The 21,952-nt window shown below is 46.7% G+C and overlaps 1 protein-coding gene across 10 annotated transcripts in view; it reads left to right on the forward strand.

The window, feature by feature from the left end:
* Positions 1 to 21,952, forward strand: part of NFX1 (nuclear transcription factor, X-box binding 1) — a 90,994-nt gene that overhangs the window by 66,924 nt on the left and 2,118 nt on the right. For 2 of the 10 annotated variants that reach the window (XM_032634586.1, XM_032634588.1), the window contains exons 16-22: positions 547 to 777; positions 1,671 to 1,744; positions 2,555 to 2,656; positions 3,221 to 3,262; positions 8,477 to 8,575; positions 9,194 to 9,337; positions 10,359 to 10,490. In XM_032634586.1, the coding sequence (XP_032490477.1) occupies positions 547 to 777; positions 1,671 to 1,744; positions 2,555 to 2,656; positions 3,221 to 3,262; positions 8,477 to 8,575; positions 9,194 to 9,296 (651 nt within the window). In that variant the 3' untranslated portion in view covers positions 9,297 to 9,337; positions 10,359 to 10,490. Of the gene's footprint in view, positions 1 to 546; positions 778 to 1,670; positions 2,657 to 3,220; positions 3,263 to 8,476; positions 8,576 to 9,193; positions 9,338 to 10,358; positions 10,505 to 11,181; positions 11,287 to 12,496; positions 12,784 to 13,438; positions 14,363 to 21,952 lie in introns of those variants that run through there. The other 8 variants (XR_004350320.1, XM_032634583.1, XM_032634585.1 and 5 more) reach the window with 8 other exon arrangements.

The following is a 21,952-nucleotide window of genomic DNA, read 5'->3' on the forward strand; positions in this document are numbered from 1 at the left end:
AAAACAAATCCTTTTAGATCATAACAAGCATTATTTTTTTTTGGCTGCATTGGGCCTTTGTTGCTGCTCGCAGGCTTTCTTTAGTTGCAATGAGCGGGGTTTACTCTTTGTTGTGGTGCGCAGGCTTTTCACTGCGGTGGCTTGTTGCGGAGCACAGGCTCTAGGCGCGTGGGCTTCAGTAGTTGTGGCACGTGGGCTCTAGAGCGCAGGCTCAGTAGTCGTGGCGCACGGGGTTAGTTGCTCCGCGGCACGTGGTATCTTCCCGGACCAGGGATTGAACCCATATTCCCTGCATTGGCAGGCAGATTCTTAACCACTGCGCCACCAGGGAAGTCCCATAACAAGCATTATAATAAGGTTCAGGTTTGTTTTCTTTTCAAACTAACCTTTCAGACTTTGAAAAACAGCCAGATTTTTGTTTCAGATAAAAATAACTTTTTTAAAAACTTGCTCTTTTTGAAAGTTCAGAAATGTTTAAGTAGGAAGTTAAAATCCACCCCGAATCCTGCATGGAGATGAGAATCTGGCTACTTCTGTCTCTCCTAGTTACGAAGCAACATCCCTTGTCACCTGGTTGATATCTCTTGCGGATTGCCCTGCAGTGCCACGCTACCGTGTGGGATGCACAGGTGTCAGAGACTCTGTCACAAAGGAGAGTGTCTTGTGGATGAGGTCTGCAAGCAGCCCTGCACCATCTCCAGAGCTGACTGTGGCCACCCATGTATGGCACCTTGCCACCTCAGCTCACCCTGCCCTGTGACTGCTTGCAAAGCCAAGGTGAGTAATCCTGGCTCCTGGTGGGGCACTGACTGTGGTTCTGGGGCTGCTGATGAGTCCAGAACTGCCTACAGTGGCACCTGGGCACACATCCTTACCAGGGGTCTTTGGTTGCAAGGAACTGCAAGTTAAGTTAACAAGAGAAGGGTGGAGTAAATTGTACAGACTTCTATCTGCCAAGCTTGAGATGGTCTTTTAATTCAGAAAGTACCCACTGCCACCTGACCAGTTTCTGTCTCCCTTCGATCAAATTCTCAAGAGAGACTCTGATTGTCCCCTCCATTTATTCAACAAATACATAAGTGTCTATTTTGTATAAGATGTAATGCTGTGATAGGTGCTGGGGCTCCACCAGTGAACAGTGGACACGTGGTTCCTTTAATTAGAGGGACAGATACTAATTACCTACTCAGATAATTAACTGTGACTGTGGTAATGTCGTGAAGGAGTAGTTACCCCCTTGTAGCGGGTGCCACAAGACCATGTGAGTGAGGGACTTACCTGGTCTGAGGGATTAAGCAAGGTCCCCCCCCTGAGGAGGTGAAAGCAGAGGGATGAAGTGGAGTCGATTAGACCTTGGCTGGTCCTGGGTCAAGTGTCTACCTCTGGTTCAGTGGTAAAAACTTCATTCTAGGCCTGCCCCTTCAGGCAGGATTAAGGACAGAAGACATTCCCAGTAAGGGGCACTGTCGACTGCACACTTCCCTCCTAGCATGTCAACCACCACGTTGTCAGTTTGCATGTGTGGTTAGCTCCTCCATCTTGGAGGGTAGCCACTCACCGTCTCTCTATTCTCTGCCGTGGTTTGATTTGAGAGAGGCTTTAAAAGTGAAACCTGCCCATTCACATATTTACCGTGGGCTGAAAGTTGCTACATGTTAATCTTATTTCAGATAGAGCTGCAGTGTGAATGTGGACGAAGAAAAGAAATCATGATTTGCTCTGAAGCATCCAGTACTTATCGAAGGTTAGTGCTACTTAAATGTTAACAATTGGTGGGTCTAGGTAAAGGGTATACAGGAGTCTATTGTAGGATCTTTGCAACTTTTAAGGAAGGATTTTTAAATACATTTTCTTGAGTCTAGTTTTTCTGGTTAAAAGAGAAAGTACTGCTTTATGTACCTTACCTTCCCTAACTTTAATTTGTGAAATAACCTTTTTGTTTCTCTCCTCTCCTCCTCCTTCCTGTCTCTCTCCCTTTTGGTGTTATGACACCATGAGATCAGAAGGGAAGATGTCCTGAAGTTGCGTGCATTGCTTCAGCGTTCCACCGCTTGGGGCACAGTCAGGACCAGGTCCTGCGCTCTGGCTGTGGTCTGGGGGGTTCTGACTGTTCTGTGAGTTGTCTTTGCAGCCTCCTGAAATCTTGGGACCTGTGTGGTCACACCGTACAGAAGTGGAGGTGTTTAGGGATGGATGGACGAATAGATGCAGAGATGCACCATGGAGATGGGACTTTAGGAGTATGCAGACATCAGATTGACTGTGTTTGAATACACACTGAGTGCCTGGCATTGGCCCGGATGCTCAAGGGGGTACTGAGGAATGGATTACCTCATTTCCTATGGAGCTGCTTAGCATCTAATTGAGGAGATACCACATAAACGTGTGGATAGTTCATAATAGATGGGCTTCCAAGGCCACACAGATTGTCGAGTGGTAGATTTGCCTTGAAAGAAGTGTTCTCTGTGCCTGGTATGGGGAGGTTCTTGTGAAACTGCAACACCTTCCTTCCCTTTCTTTTTATTTTATCTTCCCTTTCTTTTATATACTTCAGAATAGCTGCTATTTCCATGGCCTCCAAAATAACAGACATGCAGCTTGGAGATTCAGTGGAAATCAGCAAGTTAATTACTAAGAAGGAAATTCACCAAGCCAGGTAATTTTTTAGATGTGTAGCTGTGCCTTCTTTCTCCCATTATACTTAATTTCCAAAGGGCAGGAACCATTCATTTGTGTCAGTCTGCAACAGGAAAGCCTTGCACACACAGTAGGTGTTCAACAGACATCTGATATTAAGAGACCACACCCACTCCAATGCAGTGAGTCCTACTCGGGATACAGCTAAGACCAGAGGAAGCTTTTCTGGGCCTCACTGCAGACAGTAGCCAGAGGAAGCAGAGACCTTGACGTGTCTATTCCAACCCACAGGAGAACAGAGAACAGAGTGGTTTGCTGTGTCGAGAGAGGGAGGTGGGGTTGTTACGGGGGAGCCGGGAACATTTTGGGGGCTGAGCAGCCAGGGGACACTCTGAAGCCTTTCTGAGAACTCCTAGTCTCCCGTAACTCAGAGGCCTGCGCACCTGTCCTTGAGAAGGACCCCATCCAGCCATTATTTGGGCCAGTCTGTTCTGTCTCCAGGTTGACCATCTAAGAACTTATTGCTGAGTAGGAGCTGTGAAACTTGTACCCTGACTTAATTTTTTTTCATTTGCTTCTCAAGGCTGGAGTGTGATGAGGAGTGTTCAGCCTTGGAAAGGAGAAAGTAAGTAGTTTCAACTGCTGTTTATTTAATTGTCCTTGAGCTCTGTGAAATTAGTGGGAGGGAGCAACCCTTCCAGCATTCATTCAGCACCTGCTCTGAGTCTTTTGCTGCTGTTGGGGAGGAGGAGAAATGCAATCATCAAGAATTGAAGTGTCTGAGGATAAACCAGTTAGGTGATTTCAGCATATTTCTGAAACATGAGCTTGCGTGGTTTCAGGCAAGTATAAACATCACATGCTCCAAAGCATACTAATTCAGAGACTGAGAGACTTCCTGATTCCAATGGAGACCAGAGGCTTAAAATTCTTTTAATGAACTGTTATGTTGAACTATAATATACTTCATATAGATCAGAACTATAGTGATGAGTGAGTCATCACAAAGGGAATACAGTGGTGTAATCAGCACCAAGTTCAAGAGATAGAAAACTACCAGAACCCACTCTTACACTCCACTGAGATATAGCCTCTATCCTGACTTCTAACAGTTTAGATTATTTTTGTCTGCTTTTGGACTTTATGTAAATGATGAAATCATACTGTTTGTATTATTTTTGTCTGGTTTCTTTCATTACATTTGTGACGTTCATTCCTGTTGTTACATGTAGCAGCATTTTGTTAATTTTCATTTCGGCGTGACATTTTATTGTATTAATTTATCATCATTTATCTATTCTATAGTTTATAGATATATGTGTTGTTATCAGTGTTGGGCTGTTACAAATAATGCTCTTTTAAGAATATCCTTATACTTGCCTTGCTATATATATGTACTCATCTCTGTTGGATATAAACTCAGGAGTAGAATTGCTGATTAATAGGGTATGCATATTTTCAGCTTTAATTGATTCTGCCTAACAGTGTCCAAAATGGTTGTACCAGTTACGCTGCCACGAGCAGGGTCATATTTTCCGTTGCTCTCTGTTTGTGTCAGCCCTTGGAATTGTCAGTCTTTCTCATTTTAATCCATTTTTGTAGATGTATAACTGGATATCATTGAGCTTCTAATTTATATTTGTCTGATGACTGGTGAGGTTGAGCACCTTTTCATATGTTTGTTGGCCATTTGGATATCCTCTTTTGTGAAGTACCTATTCAGGTCTTTGCTTATTTTTTTAATTGTATCATCTGTCTTTTTCATATTGATTACTAGGAATTCTGTATATATTTTGGATATGAGTCCTTTGTTTTATATATTGTTTTCCTCACACTCCGTGCCTTCACTTTTCACTCTGTAACTGGTGTCTTGATAAACGGAAGTTTCTAATTTTAATGTAGTCCAGTTTATCAGTCTTTTCCTTAGTGAATAGTACTTTTTATGTCTTGTTTAAGAAATATTTGCCTATCCTGAGGTCGTGATGATATTCTGTGTTATTATCTAGGAGCCTTATTTTACCTTGCACGTTTAGATCTACAGTTGACCTGGACCAATTTTTTTTTTTTTTCTAAGCATGGTATAAGGAGGGTTCATGATTCCATACAAATATTCATTTGACCAACATCATTTATCAAGAAATCCTTTTCCCAGTGATCTGGGAAAGGTGGCAGTGCCACCTTTGTCTTAAATCAAGTATTCATATTGTGTATGGGTTATTTCTGAGCTCATTCTATTCCATTGCGCTTGTATCACATTATCTTAATTACTGTACCTTTATAACTGGTAGCATGTCTCTTCAAACATGGTCTTTCTCCAAGATTGTCTTGGCTGTTCTTGGCCATTTGCGTGTCCATTTAAATTTTAGAAATAGCTTATCAATATTTGCAAAAAAAAAGAGAAAATACTGGGATTTTGATTGAGCTGGTATTTAATTTATAGTTCAGTTTGGAGAGATTTGAGATCTTTATAATATTGAGGCCTCTAATCCATGAGCAAAGTATATCCTTCTATTTAGTCATGTTTTCTCTCAATGATATTTTATAGTTTTCTTTATATAGATTTTGTACATCTTTCAGTAGATTTTAGTTCCTTGCTATTTGACGTATTTTAATGTTATTATAACTGGTATTTTTTCTTGTATCACTTTTAAAATTTAATTCTCTAATTGCTTGTTGCTGGCATATAGGAATACAGTTGATATTTGTTGACCTGTATTCACAACCTTGCTAATAAATTACTTATTTCTAACAGTTTAGCTTTTAGATTTTGCATGTACACAATCATGTCCTCTTCTAATTTCTTTCTAATTCTTAACTTTTATCTTTTTCTTGCCTTATTGCACTGGCTAGGCCTCCAGTACAGTGTTTTTTTGTTTGTTTGTTTGTTAATTAATTGATTTTATTTATTTTTTGGCCGCATTGGGTCTTCATTGCTGCGCGCAGGCTTTCTCTAGTTGCGGTGAGCAGGGGCTACTTTCATTGCTGTGCGTGGGCTTCTAATTGTGGTGGCTTCTCTTGTGGAGCATGGGCTCTAAGCATGTGGGCGTCAGTACTTGTGGCACGTGGGCTCAGTACTTGTGGCTCAGGGGCTCTAGAGCGCAGGCTCAGTAGTTGCGGTGCACGGGCTTAGTTGCTCCGTGGCATGTGGGATCTTCCCGGACCAGGGCTCGAACCCGTGTTCCCTGCATTGGCAGGCAGATTCTTAACCACTGTGCCACCAGGGCCGTCCTCCAGTACAGTGTTGAATGAAGGGTGATGATAATAGGCATTTCTAACTTATCTCCAGTCTCATAGGGAAAGTTTTAAGTATTTCACCACTATGTATGATGTTTGCTGTAAGTTATTTGAATATACTCCTTATCAGATTAAGGGACATTTACTCAATGACTGGCAAACTTTCTTGTTCCAACAAAGATTAAAGGTATAGCTCTGTGAAAATATTAACATTTGGAGAATTTAGCTGAAGAGTATGTGGGCATTCATTGTGATATTCTTGTAACTTATCTTTCTTCGAAAATTTTTCAAGATAAAACGTTAAGCAGAAACAGACAAATGCAGACAAAGTGCAGTCTTGTTTTACCTAGAAGTTTGACCTTCAACAGTTGTTAACAATACCTCTTTAGGTGGCTAAATATATAGAAGATAATATGATGATTAATAGCACTGCCCAAATTTCCCTTGGTTTGACCCTTATGGTAACTTTGTAATAACTGCTATTCAAAACTCTTGTCCCTTAAGGACTGTAACATTGTTCTCCACTCCAAAATGTGAACTAAGAGTCCTGAATATTCAGAAATGCTGTGGTGAATACACAGAAGGTCTCAAAAACATGGAAATGCACCTTTGTTTAGTTGAGACAGTATTTCATGGTAGTTAGAGCCAGCCAGAGCTCTAGCTTAGATTGCCCAGATTTGAATCCTAGCTTCACAAATCAATTAGCAATGTGACCATGGGCAAATCACATTATCTCTCCAAGCCTTAATTTTCTTAAATATTTGGAGAAATGGTGACAATAATAGTACCTACCTCCCTGAGTTGTTACGAGGATTATACATTAAAATTAAGGAAGATATACATAAAACTCTTGGCACAAGCCTAAACCATAGTAGATGCTCGGCAAATGTCAGTTATTGATTAGAACTAGCTATTTCTGAAAGCCTTTTGAATTTCTCCTCGATCTTTGAATGATGACATAATGACCCTTTATGTAAGGATTCTTTCTTAAATACTCACAGACCTAAGGAAAAAAAAAATGTGAATTGAAAAGGAGAATACCATCTAAACTTGCAAATAGGGACTTCCCTGGTAGTCCTGTGGTTAAGAACCCGCCTTCCAATCCAGGGAACATGGGTTCAATCCCTGGTTGGGGAACTAAGATTCCCACACGCCGTAGGGCAACTAAACCCGCATGCCGCAGCTAGAGAGAAGCCCGCACACTGCAACTACTGAGCCCGTGTGCTTTGGAGCCCACACACCACAGCTACTGAGCCCGCGTGCTCTGGAGCCTGTGTGCTGCAACTAGAGAGAAGCCAGCAACGAAGACCCAGCACAGCCAAAATAAAAAATAGATAGGTAAATAAAGTTGCAAATATATGCTCCATTGCAAAAATGAAAAACTGGCTGGCCATATTCATCCCACAGACATGTTTTATTGGTGTTTGTGTTTGAATTAGTGGCCAACTAATCAAAACATCGAAATATCTCCCCCTTAGGAATTCCTAAAAATTTGAAAATTAAACCTTAAAAAATTAGAAAATCTAGCAACAGTAAACCAAATTCTTATGGGCATGAAGCATGTAAGAGACCCCTATCTCTGTTTAAAAGAAAATTGTACTACGTGCTAAGCTCAATTTTATCTATCTTTAAAAATAAACAAACAAACAAAAAAAACCCAACATATATACCTGGATGTTGGTGAGGTGCCACGAAACTCACATACTGCTGGTCAAAACAGAAGCAGCACTGTGGAGCCCTTAGACCACGATATCAAGGGTCTGATGTCCATACCATTTAACCCAGTTATCCCACACCTTGGAAACATTTTCCAGAAAAATAATCTCAAAAGCTTTTTGTTCAGAGATATTGTGTTACTTATAATATTGAGAAGCTGGAGAACTGTTGAAGAAACCTAAATGGGATATAAAAAAACTTTTTAAATAAATTTTTTTAAAAATGAAAAAAGAAAAAGAGCAAAACAAGAAAAAACAAACAAAAGAAACCTAAATGGGGACTGTTTAAGTAAATTGGGGGATATATATAATTAGAAGATTATGCAGCTATTAATACAGGGAGTGTGCAAATCAAATAGTAGTATGAGAAATGCTAATCACATAATAATAAGGTGAAAAAAGATTCAAAGTTTTATATACACTGATTGCAACTACTTAAAATTACAGAGGAAAAATCTGAAAGGAAATACATTAAAAATAATGCAGAGCTTATGTTGTAAATGCAATTCTTTATTTTCTAAAGTGATATTAACTTTAATATTATCTGTCTATGTATCTGATGTTTAGGTGAAACCTCAAAGGAAGTCATCCCCCATTGACCATCCCCAGTGCTTTCCCTCCCTCAGCCTTCTCTTCACCTAACAATCTAAGTCCCCAGTATCAGCCTACAGCTTGCTCAGAACCATCTAGATCTGTCTTATTTTTTTTGTTCTTCGAAGACCGTTCAATATCTTGTCCCAAGTTGTTCTTATTCTCCTTAATAATTAGGTTTATTGAAATGAGATCATTAATGTATAAAGAATTTAGGACCTGGGGGGCACTCTGTTACTATGAGATAGTTTTCCTCCCCCTCCTTTCCTTTCATTTACTTACTTCTCTCTCACTTTCAGGCGGTTAGCAGAGGCATTTCATATCAGTGATGATTCTGATCCTTTCAACGTACGTTCTTCAGGGTCAAAATTCAGTGACAGTTTGAAAGAAGATGCTAGGTATGTAAGTTGTTACCTGCTTTCTTAATTGTGGCTTACCAGAGTGATCTTTTAAGATGTAGTAACTAATATGTAGTCCTCTGTGAGCCAGTTTATATATCTATAAGGGATTATATGATATTTAATAAAAATCCTTCTCTTGGTCTCTCAAAACTGTCCCACTAAAGAATTGAACTTGGGGAGAAAGAGTGTGTGTGTGTGTGTGTGTGTGTGTGTGTGTGTGTGTGTGTGTGTTTGGGCCCTGTGGTGGGAGTCGGGGCCCCCCAAGGGCTGGACTAGCCTGAATTGAAGGATCTCTGGTTACATTCCACCTCTGTCTGCCCAGGTCTTAATCACATGGGTGGTCCTCACTTGGGTGGTAAAAAGTCTTATTTTCCTCCAGTCTCCTGGCCTTCTGGTGGCTAGTTCTTCCATCTTCCCTTTTCTCATATTTGATTTCTTACTTTCTCTTCCTTTGTTCCATCACATTCAACCTTCTGTTATCTGACAGTTCCTGACCTGTGCAGGTTTTCTGCCCACATTGTCCACTGCCTGCACTTTACAGGCAGAGGATGGGTAGAAGGGATTCTCAGAAGATCAGAAACAAATGAAATTAACTGTGGTTATTTCTCATTTCAGGAAGGACTTAAAGTTTGTCAGTGACATTGAGAAGGAAATGGAAGCCCTTGTGGAGGCCGTGAATAAGGTTGAAGTCAAAACATCCAGCTGTACATGTCTCTAAGGCCAGCTTGATAAAAAAGTCAAGTCCCAGAAACACTGTCGGTATAAAGTAGTTACAGGAAAAAGTCACAGCTGCCTTGAGGATCCTTATCTTTCCCAAAAGCCCATCCATTATAACATCCATGGAAACCCTGTCCTGGTTCAGAAAAGATACCTGCAATAATATTAATAAATAAAAATCCTAGCTCTGTGCCTAAGAATGGGTGAAGAAACTCTGGACGAAGGAGATTCAGTAGGGATACTTAGGAAGACATGCTCGGTCCTCAGATCTCTGAAGGGCTGTTGTATAATGGGACACACTGGTTCTTAGTGCCCCAAAGGCAGGAGAGAAACCGTTGGGTGAGGATAAAAAGTTGAATGGGTAGTGGCACAGACTCCTTCAAGAGAGTGAAGCTGTCCTGGAGGCAGCCAACTCCTCGGTGGCTCCCTCTTCATTCAGGGGCCTGTGGGTGAGGGCAAGGTGGCTACTTTAGCTCCACATCTTGTGAAGATGGGTTTCCTTCCCGCCATCCCCTCATCCCCTTCCTTTCTGTTCCCACTTCCCAGCAGGATACTAACACAGAGGAGAAAATGGGACCATTGTTCCCCTCCTAATTAGGAAGCCTGAGCAAATGTATTTCTGTGCTTGCGTGTCTGTATCTGTACACTCGTGATTTTTAGCATAGAGTGTACTTTTTATAGGAAGTGAGATTTTCTTGTTTATAAGTCTTCAATATATTTAGTCATTTCTTGGGAACATCACTCACTCCCCAGTTACGGGCCCCACAGGAGGAACCATTGCACTGTCCGTGTAAGTCTCAGTTTACTTGCCCTCTGTTCCTCTAACCCCGGCCAACTGCTACCCTGTGACTCACAGAGGAGATGAAGGAAGTGCATCAGCCCTCATCCTCCCACAGCCTTGGCTTGCTTAGCAGTCAGTGAAATGCTGTGTGCTGTGGGCCTCCAAAACTCAGCTGTCTCTTTATTGACCCAGGCTGTTCTGGGATGGTGGGAAGGACCTCTGTGGACATATCCTGTTTTCAAGATGATTTTTATCAGTCAGTCATCTTTTCCCTCAATACAGGGAAAGAATAGTAAGAAGAGCCACTGCTTCCCTCCCATGAACAGAGACCACCGCCGGATCATCCACGACCTGGCCCAGGTGTATTGCCTGGAGAGCGTGAGCTATGACAGTGAACCAAAGCGCAATGTCGTGGTCACTGCGGTCAGGTGGGTGAATCTTGCCGTTACAGAAGGAACTGCTTGGTGGAGCAAGCTGGACCTGGGAAACAGGGCTGGTCAATATTTGCTTTCCTTACTTCCTTCCTTGGAAGATGAGATGGAAAGTCTGCCTCTGGGCCAGCCATTCTGACTGATCTAAAGGTCCAAACCAGAAAGTAAAGCCCATGCTTCAGTCCTCAGGCCAGACACACCTAAAGGATACAATCCACGTCAGACCCTGAGGGCCTGGAGTGGGTACCTGCCCGTCACATCTGTCCCTTTTTCCCTTGTGTCCTCCTTGCCTGATGGAAACAGGAAGAATGCTGACCTGTGACTCAAGGCATCCTCTGTAAACAGTGTTTGCCATTAGAGGAAACCAAGGCAGTAGTGTGTGCCAGGAGGGGACAGTAGGACCTAAGATCACTGTCAGAACCAGGGGGAGTCGGAAGAACCTCCCAACAAAGAAAACTCAAGTGTGAGATGAGAGGAAGCAGGTAGCAGGCCCAGCAGAGGTGGGTGAAAGGGACAAGGGTTAAACAAAGTTGATCATGCCTGAGAGGAGACGGGTCGTATCAGAAAGTGCTCCGCAGCGTCACAGTGAAAGTCTCAGACTGGATTTCCAGCTGTCTGCCTCTCTCCACAGACAGTTCTAACTTTTCAATACTTTGTGTTCTTACTTTTATCAGAGGGAAGTCTATATGTCCTCCTACCACGCTGACAGGTGTACTTGAAAAGGAGATACAGTCACGGCCTCCACCACCGATTCCTCATCACAGACATCAGACAGACAAGTAAGGGTTCTTCAGCTGCTTTCCAAAGAGCCCTGTCTGTTCAGAGAAGCCAGCAGGGGCTGAACTGCCCTGGGCTGCACCAGCCATTGGCGGCCTCCTTGGGCCTGGCTTTGGGGTGCTGTGTTCAGATATATAAGGTTTGACTGAGATGTCAGACACGTATGTTCATTCCAGAGGGGTCCCAAGTTTGATGTTTGTAATGCCCACTTCCGCTCCAGGGAGCACAGTCACTGGCCATAATTTCCACAGTGTAGGTGGTGACACTGGGAAATGGATTCAGTCTGTCACACCAGATGATTTAGGAACATCATGTGGTCCACAACAGTTACTCTGGAGATGGAAGTGGGATTCTAGCGGGGAGCTGACAGTGAAGGGGGGAACTTTCATGTTTTGCTCTGTCTACTTATATATGGTTTGAAGCGTTTTTACAACAAAAACATATGTTTGTGATTTAAGGAGAAAAGAAAACCACATTGGCAAGCAGCAGATCTGGCAGGTGTTTTCTCAGACAGCAGCAGAGAGGGTCTTCATCCCTCCTTCCTTTCCTCTCCCTTCTCAGGAGGGGGCCAGCTGCCCTGCTGTGACAAGGCCACACTGCTGGAAGTTGCTGGGAAACACAGTGGGGTCCCTCCTCCTGTTCTGGCCTTCCACACAGAAGCCTAGGAGTACCTCCTACACAGAACCTCTGGGTTTGCAAGGTCACCATGAGCGTCCTAGCCATCTGTGTTCCCCTGGAACTGGACGGGACAACTAGGTGTTGCCCATTGGGCACAGCCTCAGCCAGGAGCACCTGGGACTGTGTAGCTCCCCAGCACCAGCCCTGCTCTAGCCCTGGAAGCAGGCAGCCTGGATTCCCAGCAGCACAAGCTGCGTTTCCTCATGTTACTCCACAGCTGTGTCCAGTACCACCTGGGGGACGTAAAGTTACGGGCCTGTTTATGACATGCTATCTTTTTTTTTACTTTGCTTGCTGTATTTTTTTTTGTAAGACTTAATGTGGAAAATTTTTAGAGTAGAGAGAATGGTATTAATATATTAATATAAACCCCTGTGTGCCCATCACCAAATTTCAACAGTTACCAGCTCATGTGGACCCCACTGTCTTATCAAAGCTTCACACATGGTAAATCAGCTGATCCTGAACTTTCCAAGACCTGAATCTGTTTCCCCCAAGCAAGAAAAGATTGATCATTCTGTGTTTGCTTTTCAGGAATCTTGGGAGCAGTAATTTACAGAAAATAGCCAAGGAGCCAGTAATTGACTACTTTGATGTCCAGGACTGAGGCGATCAAGATGCACTTAGAAAAAAGAATGATTAGGTGGGATGGAGACTCGTTTGCCAGCAGATTAATCATGTTTGTTCCCAACTGCCTGGTGGACTCAGAGCTCACATACTGTCTTGAACTGATACATCCAAAGCATGAGTGTGTCAGAAATCCCCTTGTCCTCTCTTCTGTCTGTATAAAGTATTTCAGTATGTCTCTCACTGGACGGTCACTAGTGATTCAGTCATATTTGCAGAGGCTCCTCACACCACCACCATGATCGCTCTGATGGTTGGGGGAACATGGGGCTTGATTTAGCCAAACCAGAATTTTAGCCTGAAAGTGTCACTTAGTCATGGTCTCAGTTGTCCCAGTTATCCATCCTCCTCTGAAAATGCCTGCAGCATCAGGTGCACCTCGTTTTTTTAATCCGAAGTGATCACTGTCTTTGGAAAGACATAGACTAACTTCTCAATCCAAAATGCCAAACACTGAATTGGTACACCACAGCTGGAATCACACATGTGGTTAAACCCAGCTGTCTTAGCTGAGTCTTTTGTCAAAAATTCTTGCAGGTCTACCTAGCTGAACTTATTTTAGTGGTCCTCAGTACCATCAGTTCCAGACCTAGGAGAAGGGTCGAGTGACTTTACAGAATTCCATCTTCTGGAGTCCGGGGGAGGGCCTCTCATAGCACATCGCTGAGCCTGTGTGGTGACAGACAGGTTAGCCTGTCCATTGTGGTGGTGGAGGACATAGAGCAGCTCCTCCTTCTACCAGGTTCACACTGCAGCCTCTGTGTACTGACCAGTGCAGCCCTAACCCCTTCTCTCTGGTTGAGAAAGAGTCTCTGGGACACTTACCTTTCCTCTGTTGCTTTCTCCCAGGCCTGCAGCAGCCGTATTGGCTTTCCCTGTCTCTGAGCTCTGGACCTCTGTTTGAATATTCAAAAAACCATGTGGACAGTCCAGGGCTTATGCCAGCAGCCCACTGGAGGCATTCTTCAGGCTCCTTTTAAGGCAGGTACATCAATAGTTACATTAGTTTGGCTCTCTGCATTGGCACTTCTCCAGCATGGAGGCCAGACTTCCAACAACTTCCTTCTGCTCCAGAGCAAGCCACAAGCCCCAGAGCAACAGAAGGAGAATTGAGAAGTGACATCACAAACCTGGCACTTACTTTTACTAGGAAGAGCAGGGCTGCCCTTTGGTCCTGACCCAGATGATCTGCCTTGAAGGACATGATGTACAGCAATGGGAACAGGTGACTGGAGGGAAGAGACAAAACCACCTCTATCTGAGCCCGTTTAGTAGAGGGTCAGTGGCACCACACCCAACAGGAAGCTCATGAGCATCTGTTACTTCTTTCAAGCAGTGAGTTCAGTGGGTGAACTGTACATTGAGAGCATCTCAAAATCAGCAGGAAGCAGGAGACCTGATCTCAGATTCCAGCTCTGCCACGTAACAGCTTGCTGCTGCTTGGTGGAGTGGAGATGTCACCTAACTCACCAGGGTTGTGAGGATTAAATGAGATAACGTACATGGAGGTGCCTGGTCTGTTATAGGTGCTGAAAGTTTATAGTAGCTGGAAAATATATAGGCATCTTCTTTCTACATAATGCCAGCCAAGTGAAAAATTAGAATGCTAAGCAGGCTACTTCTGGTGAATGCTTGCATCCCTACCCATGCCAGCATGTGCTAGGGCTGTGGGAAATGGACATGGCCTGTTCTTTTAGTTAGTAATCCAGTGGGGGGCACATACCTGAACAAATAAAATGAAATTGTTTGGACTGGCACAAATAGGTCATTAGTCTGTTTATTAAAAGCTGAAGGGCTATACCAAGATTTTTTTGTGGCATGCTAGGAATGGATTAGCCCTCATGCTTAGGGGAAGGACCCCTGGATGGGGAACAAAAACAGAAGGAAGCATTTGAGCTGAGTCTTGAGATGGTAGACTGCCATTTGGAGGAGAGAGGCATGCTGAGTAAAGGTAAAAGGCATGAGACAAGCCCAGGGCTGTGGTTTGTGGGAGGTTTGAGGAAGGATTAGTTGTCCAGAGTGGGCAGACAACTGGAGAGACAGTTGTTAAGCTGGAGAGGTAGACAGGGGTCAGTTTGTAGAGAGCCACAGGGAGCCACTGAAGGATCCTAAGCAGAGAGCAGCATGGCTGGATTGATGACCTAGGACAGGAGTTGGCAAACGTTTTCTGTAAAGGGCCAGATACTTTAGACTTTATGTTGTGGCTACCCAACTCTGCCACTGTCGTGTGAACACAGCCCCAGACAGTACATGAGGGGATGAGCATGACTCTGTTGTAATGACACTTTATAGACACCAAATCAGAATTTCATACAATTTTTACATGTCCCAAAATAATAATTTTATTTTTTCCAACCTTTTAGAAATTAAAAAAAAAAAACATTCTTAGCTTGTGGGTTGTTCAAAAACAGGCTAGATTTGGCCATGACCTTAGTTTTCCCCCCCTGTTCCTAGAGTTGTTACTCAGGCAGAGTGTGTAAAAGGGATTGGAGGGCTAACTTTGAGGCAAGAGACCCAGCCAAGAGCTGCCAGAGTGATCCAAGTGAGAGGAAGAGGGTGGTGGGAGTTGGTGCTGCAAAGAGGGAAGAAGTTCAGGAGATCCAGGAGGTAGGCTAGGCTGCTGGGTTCAGCAGGGAGCTACTCCCTTTGGATCACCAAAGGGACCTCAGACCCCTCAGCGAGGGGAAGCTGTTTCTCATGTGTTTGGTGGATTCTTCACTAAGCAGTGGCCTTAGACAAAATTTTACCTGTCAAAGTAAATTACATTTAGTGTGGGCTAAAGGGAAAGACACCTCCACCACTTACATGGAGGGAGCCATTGGGCATCAGGACCCTACTTTTGCTCCCTAAGAATCTCGTGGTATCTTCCTACCCCTCCAGCCCCACAGTCTCCTCCAACAGGAGTTTTCTTCATGGGGCCAGAGCTTTCCAGAGGCCAAGTTCTTAACTCTGGCATTCCCTCTGGCTTGTCTAGCAGGGCTGGCTCCTCTCAACAGCAGTACAGTCTGGCGTGTGGTAGAAGGTTGTGTGCGGGAAGGAGATGAAAGCAGCCCTCCTAATTGCAGGGTCTGTGTGAAGCCGCTCTGGATCCTGTCCTGGACAGGGCCTGGCCAGGCCGGGGAAGAGGCCAGGGGAGGGGAAGAAGGAATGTCAGTCTTGTGGGGGAGGTGCAGAGTCTCAAACAGTGGGTCCTGAAGTTTAGGGAGTCCTTCCCATGTGGTGCCGGCCTTGCTTCATGCTTGAGAGCCTGGAGATCTTGTTCTCTAAGGAAAACCTGCCGGTGTGCCTCCTCTTCCAGAACTGGGGAGGAATGGCCAGGCCAGGCCAGAGCTCCTTCCCCTTCACAAACCTGCCTTCTTCATCAGTCCCCTCACTCACACACCTGCCACAGCCATCGGGAAAGTTCTACCTCCCAAACTCCCCACGTGGCCTCAGCACAGGTGTCCCATACCACCTCCCATGGCCTTTGAGAACTCACAGATTCCCCAGGGCATTCTCTAAGCCAGACCAACCCCAGTCTAGAAAGGCCCAGCCAGAAGGGACAGGACTCTAAGGGCTGTGTGTCAGGCCGGAATTGGAATCCAGGCCTTGGGTTTCCCAACCTAGGCCAGGAGGGGCTGTGTCCTCAGGAAAGGGGGAGCTGTCTTCCCCACACAGTTCCCTTGGAGTCCTTCCCAGTGGCTTAGGCTGCCTTCAGCCCCAGGTTTCATGCACACAGCCTCTTGGGAGACCCTGCTGCAGAGAACCCGGCTGAACTGCTGGGACCCCCGATGGGCTGCCTCAGCTTGCTCTGTGCCTGAGCAGTTTGCTTCCAGTGTCCGGGCATTGATTCCCCACCTGTCAGCTAGTGTCCGGGCATTGATTCCCCACCTGTCAGCTAGTGTCCGGGCATTGATTCCCCACCTGTCAGCTAGTGTCCGGGCATTGATTCCCCACCTGTCAGCTAGTGTCCGGGCATTGATTCCCCACCTGTCAGCTAGTGTCCGGGCATTGATTCCCCACCTGTCAGCTAGTGTCCGGGCATTGATTCCCCACCTGTCAGCTAGTGTCCGGGCATTGATTTCCCACCTGTCAGCTAGTGTCCGGGCATTGATTCCCCACCTGTCAGCTAGACGATAGTTCCTGCCTCCTGCCCCGAGCCTTTGGGAGGGTAGTGGGTAGGGATGGTCTCCCAGTGTCATGTGGCATCTCAGCATGGTCAAGCTTCTGGAGCCTGTCCCAGGACTGTCTCTTAGGGCGTAGGGAGGGAAGGAACAGAGCAGTCGTGAAGCTGCTCTGGCGAGGGCTGGGACGTTCAGTCACCTGCCCCCTTACCCCCCGCCCGCCCCCCGCCTACCCCAAGCCTGCCACATGGGTGAGGGAGTCAGGGGTCTTCACCTACCCACACTTTCCCAAGAATTTTTAATAGAAAAATAGCTTCTAATAGCTTTTGAGCACTTTTGATACACCAAGCACTGTGCTCATCTCTTTTACTCCTCAAAGCCCCATAAAGTATGTATGCTTATTTTCCCAATGAGGAAACTGAAGGTTGGAGAAGTTAGATCACTTGCCCAAGACCACTCAGTGAATTGGGGATCTGAAATTCCTACCAGGTCTGACCCCAAAACCTGTGTCCTCCCCACTCCACGGGCAGAGCAGTGGGAGCTCACACAGCTCATCCTGGAGTCGCTAAGACTGCGTGGTCCAGCAGGTCAGGACAAGTGGGAGGGAAGCTTATACCATGTCCCAATGTAGAGAATACCCCCAGAAGATGAGACCTTTTCCTACGGTGGCCACGAGGGGGCAGTGTGTATCCCCAAACCAGGAGCCTGGGAATGGGGCGAGGGAAGTACTTACACTTTGCCTCAGGGAAGCACTCTTTAAAGCTTTTTAGATGAGTTTATAACCAATATCTTTTAAGCTTATCACCTTTTCATCTCTTTTTTTCATACTGTTTTTTCTCTTCTTATTGATAGACACAGTATAGGCACAGGAGGATAAACATCCCAGGCAGAGGGAGCAGCCGTGGCGAAGGCTCAGTGGTAGAAACATGCCATGCACCTTCAAGGAACAGCAAAGCCACCAGGCCAAAAGGTGAATAAAGGAGAGAGTAGCAGGGGCCTTGAGGTCATTGGAAGGCTTCGGGCAGAGGAGTGAATGATAAGATCTGGCTCATTTTTGGAAAGGATCATCCCAGCTGCTGTGTTGAGACTAGACTGTAGGGCTGAGTCAAAGCAAGCAGAGAGGCTGGGAGAGCAGTCAGAAGACCACTGCTGTAATGCTGAGAGGTGGTTGGATTCTAGATAGAATTTGCAGATAACACCTATAGGATTTGCTGGCAGCTGGGATGTGGAATGTGAGAGGAGCAGAAATGACTTCAAGGTTTTGGGCCTGAGCAATGGGAAGATTGAATTTGCCATTTACTGGGATAGGAGAGAGTGTGGGAGGAGCAGGCTTGCAGGATGAGAATCTGTCCAGTAGGCGGTTGTCTGTGGGAGTCTGAAGCCTGGAGACAGGATTGAGCTGGAGATCTCATTTGGGGAGCTGTTGGCATATAATGGTATTTAAAGGGTGGTGATTTCACCAGCCTTTCAGCAGGCTGGCCATTTTGGGAGGGAGGGTGAAAGAGAAGAGGTCCAAGGATTTTGCCCTGGGCACTCTGTCATCCAGAGGGCAGGGATCTGAGGACAGGACAGGAATCAGAAATTGCCAGAGCCAGAGCTGGGGCCTGAAGCTGCGGGACTCAGTGATACGGGGAAGTGCTGTGGAGTGAGGGTCTCTAGGGCTTTCTTCCACATTGCCCAGGAGGGCATGAACTTCCCTCACTTGCCCTGACTGTCTGAACCACCTGAGGGAAGGAACCGGCCCCAAGGCACAGGTCAGTTAAGGCCCCAGAGTGTTCGGGCTCCCGGGGCCCGGGGAGATCATGGGCCTTGGCTGCTTCCTCCTCTTTAGCCGTCTCTAAAACATGGGTGCTCCCCAGGTCTCCATCGTTTCTCCCTGGGCACCTCATCCAACTGCAAGCCTTCAGCTACCACCCTGGGCTTCAAAGCTCTTTCTCTATCCCAGGCCCTTGCCTTTCCCACGATGTCCCACAAGTCCCTCTAATTCAGCACATCCAACCTCTAGACTGTCTCCTGTGTCTCCAACCAGTCTCCCCCATCCAGTCTCCCCTGCCCTGGCACTGGGCCTCCATTAGGAATTTATCTTCGGTCTAATGTCCCCTGACCTGGGGCCAGGTGGAGGAATGTGGCGGGGCAGTGAGAGCAGGAATACATTCTTGCTGGCCCTGGCAGGGCTGTTCCAGGGGTCTGTTGGAACCCTCATCTGAGGAATCCTCTTTATCAGCCAACAAGGGTTTTGTTGGGTCCCTGGAGGACTCAAAGGCTCAGCCCTAGTCTTATGACCTTATCTGTGTGCCTGGGTGTACCTGGCTCTGAACCATGTGTCTCATCTCTCAGCCTCTGAGCTCCATCACTCACTCAGTCCCCCAACTGAGCCCAGAGCATCCCCTTCACACACCCTCCAGCACCTCCCCCCACCGCCTTGGCTCCTGAACACAGACCCAAGGAGACACCGTGAACTCTGATAAACTTGTTCCATCATAGTGGAATGCTGATGGCAAAACTGAAACCTGAAGCACCTCATTTCTCTGGGCCATGTGACCCCCATTCTGCAGATGAGGAAACTGAGGTCCAGAGAGGTTCAATTAACCTGCCAGAGCTAGGTAGGGGGCACTTGAGTGTTTGGGCTTTTTTGTTTATTTAGAGATTTTGTTTTTGTATGTTTTACTGTTATTTTAACTGTACCTGTATGTTTTATACATACATTTACAGAATATATTTCACAATTTAAAGACCAAACAAAACCCGGCAGAGATCATATCAACAAAGGACTGGAATCCCTACTCTGTACCCCTTACTGAGCCAGCCTCCCCAGCTCCCAGATTCCTTGGGTGTCAGGTGGGCGTGGTGACGTGAGGACCACGAGACGGTGTAGAGTGATAACAGCACGCACCCTCCCCATGTGCCAGGCATAACTCATTTCATCATCCCAGCAGCCCTGGGGGGTGGGAGCTATTATTCTCCTGTCCTGCCTAAGGTCATACAGCTAGTGAGTGGCAGAGCAGGTATTTGGATCCGGGCCGAGTGGCCTCATTGTCTGTGCTCTTAGGTGCCACGGTTATGAGCCCTGCAGCACATGGGAGGGTGGGGTCACACCTTTTCCCACTCTGGGTTAAGCACAGGGGTGGGTGCAGAGCCAAGCTCAGGCTGCATGGCTCTAAGTGGCCACAGCCTTCTCCCTCTGAGGGTGCCAACACCAAGGTCCAGCCCGAGATGGCTTCTCCCACCTCTTCCAGGGCTGCAAGACCTCATCTGAGGGAGGGACAATGAGACCAGCCAGACCGAGGTGTTGCCTATGTGTGTCTATCCCTCAGAGGCCCTGAGTGGGAGAACAGCAGGCTGGACAGGGAGTTAGGGGCTCTTCCCAAGGCCAGGACCACTGAGCTGAGGACCCAATCTTCATCGGCAAAGCCCTGGAGGGGCTTGGCCTGGGCCTGGGGGGTCATTCTTGTCCCATCCCTGTCCCCATCTCAAACAGGGCCTCAGCTGGCATAGGGGCAGGGGACAGTAATGGGATCATGACATGAGGCTTCGAAGTGCTGGAAGAAGTCAGAGCTGGGAGGCTCCCCAGACACCAACAGATTCAAGCCTCATTGTACAGACAGGGAAACTGAGGCCCAGAGAAGGGAAGGGTCCTGTCTGGGTCACACAGCCAGTCCATGCTGGTCTGGGACTAGGAGAGTGGGAGAGGAGCCAGAGCTCCTATAGCTCACATCCCAGCCTGGCCTCCTGAGCTGCACAAATGTCCCTCCTGAGTCCAGCCAGGGAGTGGTTACAGGAGGGACTGTGTGTGTGAGCAGAACTCAGACCAGGGACCCGTTAGGCGCCACACCCGCCCCACCTCCTCCCTCCCTCCCTCCCTCCCTCCCTCCCTCCCTCCCTCCCTCCCTTCCTCTCTCCCTCCCTCCCTCCCTCCCTCCCTTCTTTCCTTCCCTCCTGTAGTGGCACCTCCCTCTCTCCTCCAGAGACCTCCCTCACCTCTGCCCCAAGCCTTGGCCTCACCTCTCCACAGGCTTGGTCTGGGTTCACCCTACCCCCCCACATATACACTCCTCTGGCCTTGTTTTCTTCCACTCCACCACTCTTTCCATTCCAGGAATGGTCCTTCCAAGCTCGAACCTCAGGTTCCTTGCACTGGCTATTCCCTCAGTGTGGCATACTCGTCCCCAACATGTCCACATGGCTCACTGCCTCACCCCCTTCAGTTCTTTACTCATTTACCTCCTCAGCCCTCCAGTCTTCACTCCCACACACAATTCCTATCCTCGTTTCCCGCTTTTCCTGCTTAGTGTGTATCACAAACACACCACATGTTTTGCACAGAATGTCAGCTCCCTGAGAACAAGGACATTTTCCATCTTAATTGTGCCTACATCCTCGGCTCTGGAACGGTGTCTGGCACGTTTGTAGGCTGTCAACCTAAGTCTGCCAAGAGAACAAAAGGGGTGTGTGCCCTGTGCACAGAAGTGCTCTGTGACCAGGGTCAGAGTTCATCTGAGCCTGACACTGGGATCAGCGTCTGCAGGAGGTTATGGGCAATGGGCCTAGTATAGATCTGTAGCAGAGCAGTGGACAGTAGGAAGGGTTCTGGACAGACCCCTGCCTGGCTGGCCTGCCTCCAAAGCCACCTCCCGGGAACATGAGGATGCCAGAAGGCTGAAATGGTCAGTGGGGCAGAGGAGGGTAGGAACCAGAACCCTGGGGCCTGTATATGCCCCTCCCATCTGTGACTGAGGCCTTAGGGTCACACTGCTCTGGAACACCAGGAATGAGAGTGGCCACCCACCCTGTGTTCACAGGGTCACTGAGGCTGAGAGGGGAAAAGACCCAAGGTCACGGAGGGAGGCAGCTGGCTGGCATTTCCAGCTGTGGGCCCCTCCCTAGCCACTCCCAGCCCTGGTTCCCTGGCTCAGCTCCTCCCACCGTGGGATGTCAGACACACTCAAGTCTCTCCTTCCTCCCTGCACCCCCAGCCCCCTAATCTCAGTGGGTCCCATACCTGTCACTCTTCCCACCACCTGTTTTCATGCTATTGCTATTTCTTCTTCATCTTTTAGAATACATGATACCTACGAATGAATATATATCACAGTTATATGTTATAAGCACAATCACATAATAAACCCAAAAATTTACCCCAACTCCAGAACTAGGAAATTATTAATAGCTTGCCCCCATGCTCCTCCCCATCTTATCAGCCATCTCTGTCTCCATGGAGGAAGCATCCCTTCTTTTTTTTTTTTAAGTAGTTTTATCACAT

Source organism: Phocoena sinus, chromosome 6 (assembly GCF_008692025.1).
Source record: "Phocoena sinus isolate mPhoSin1 chromosome 6, mPhoSin1.pri, whole genome shotgun sequence".
Lineage (NCBI taxonomy): Eukaryota > Metazoa > Chordata > Mammalia > Artiodactyla > Phocoenidae > Phocoena > Phocoena sinus.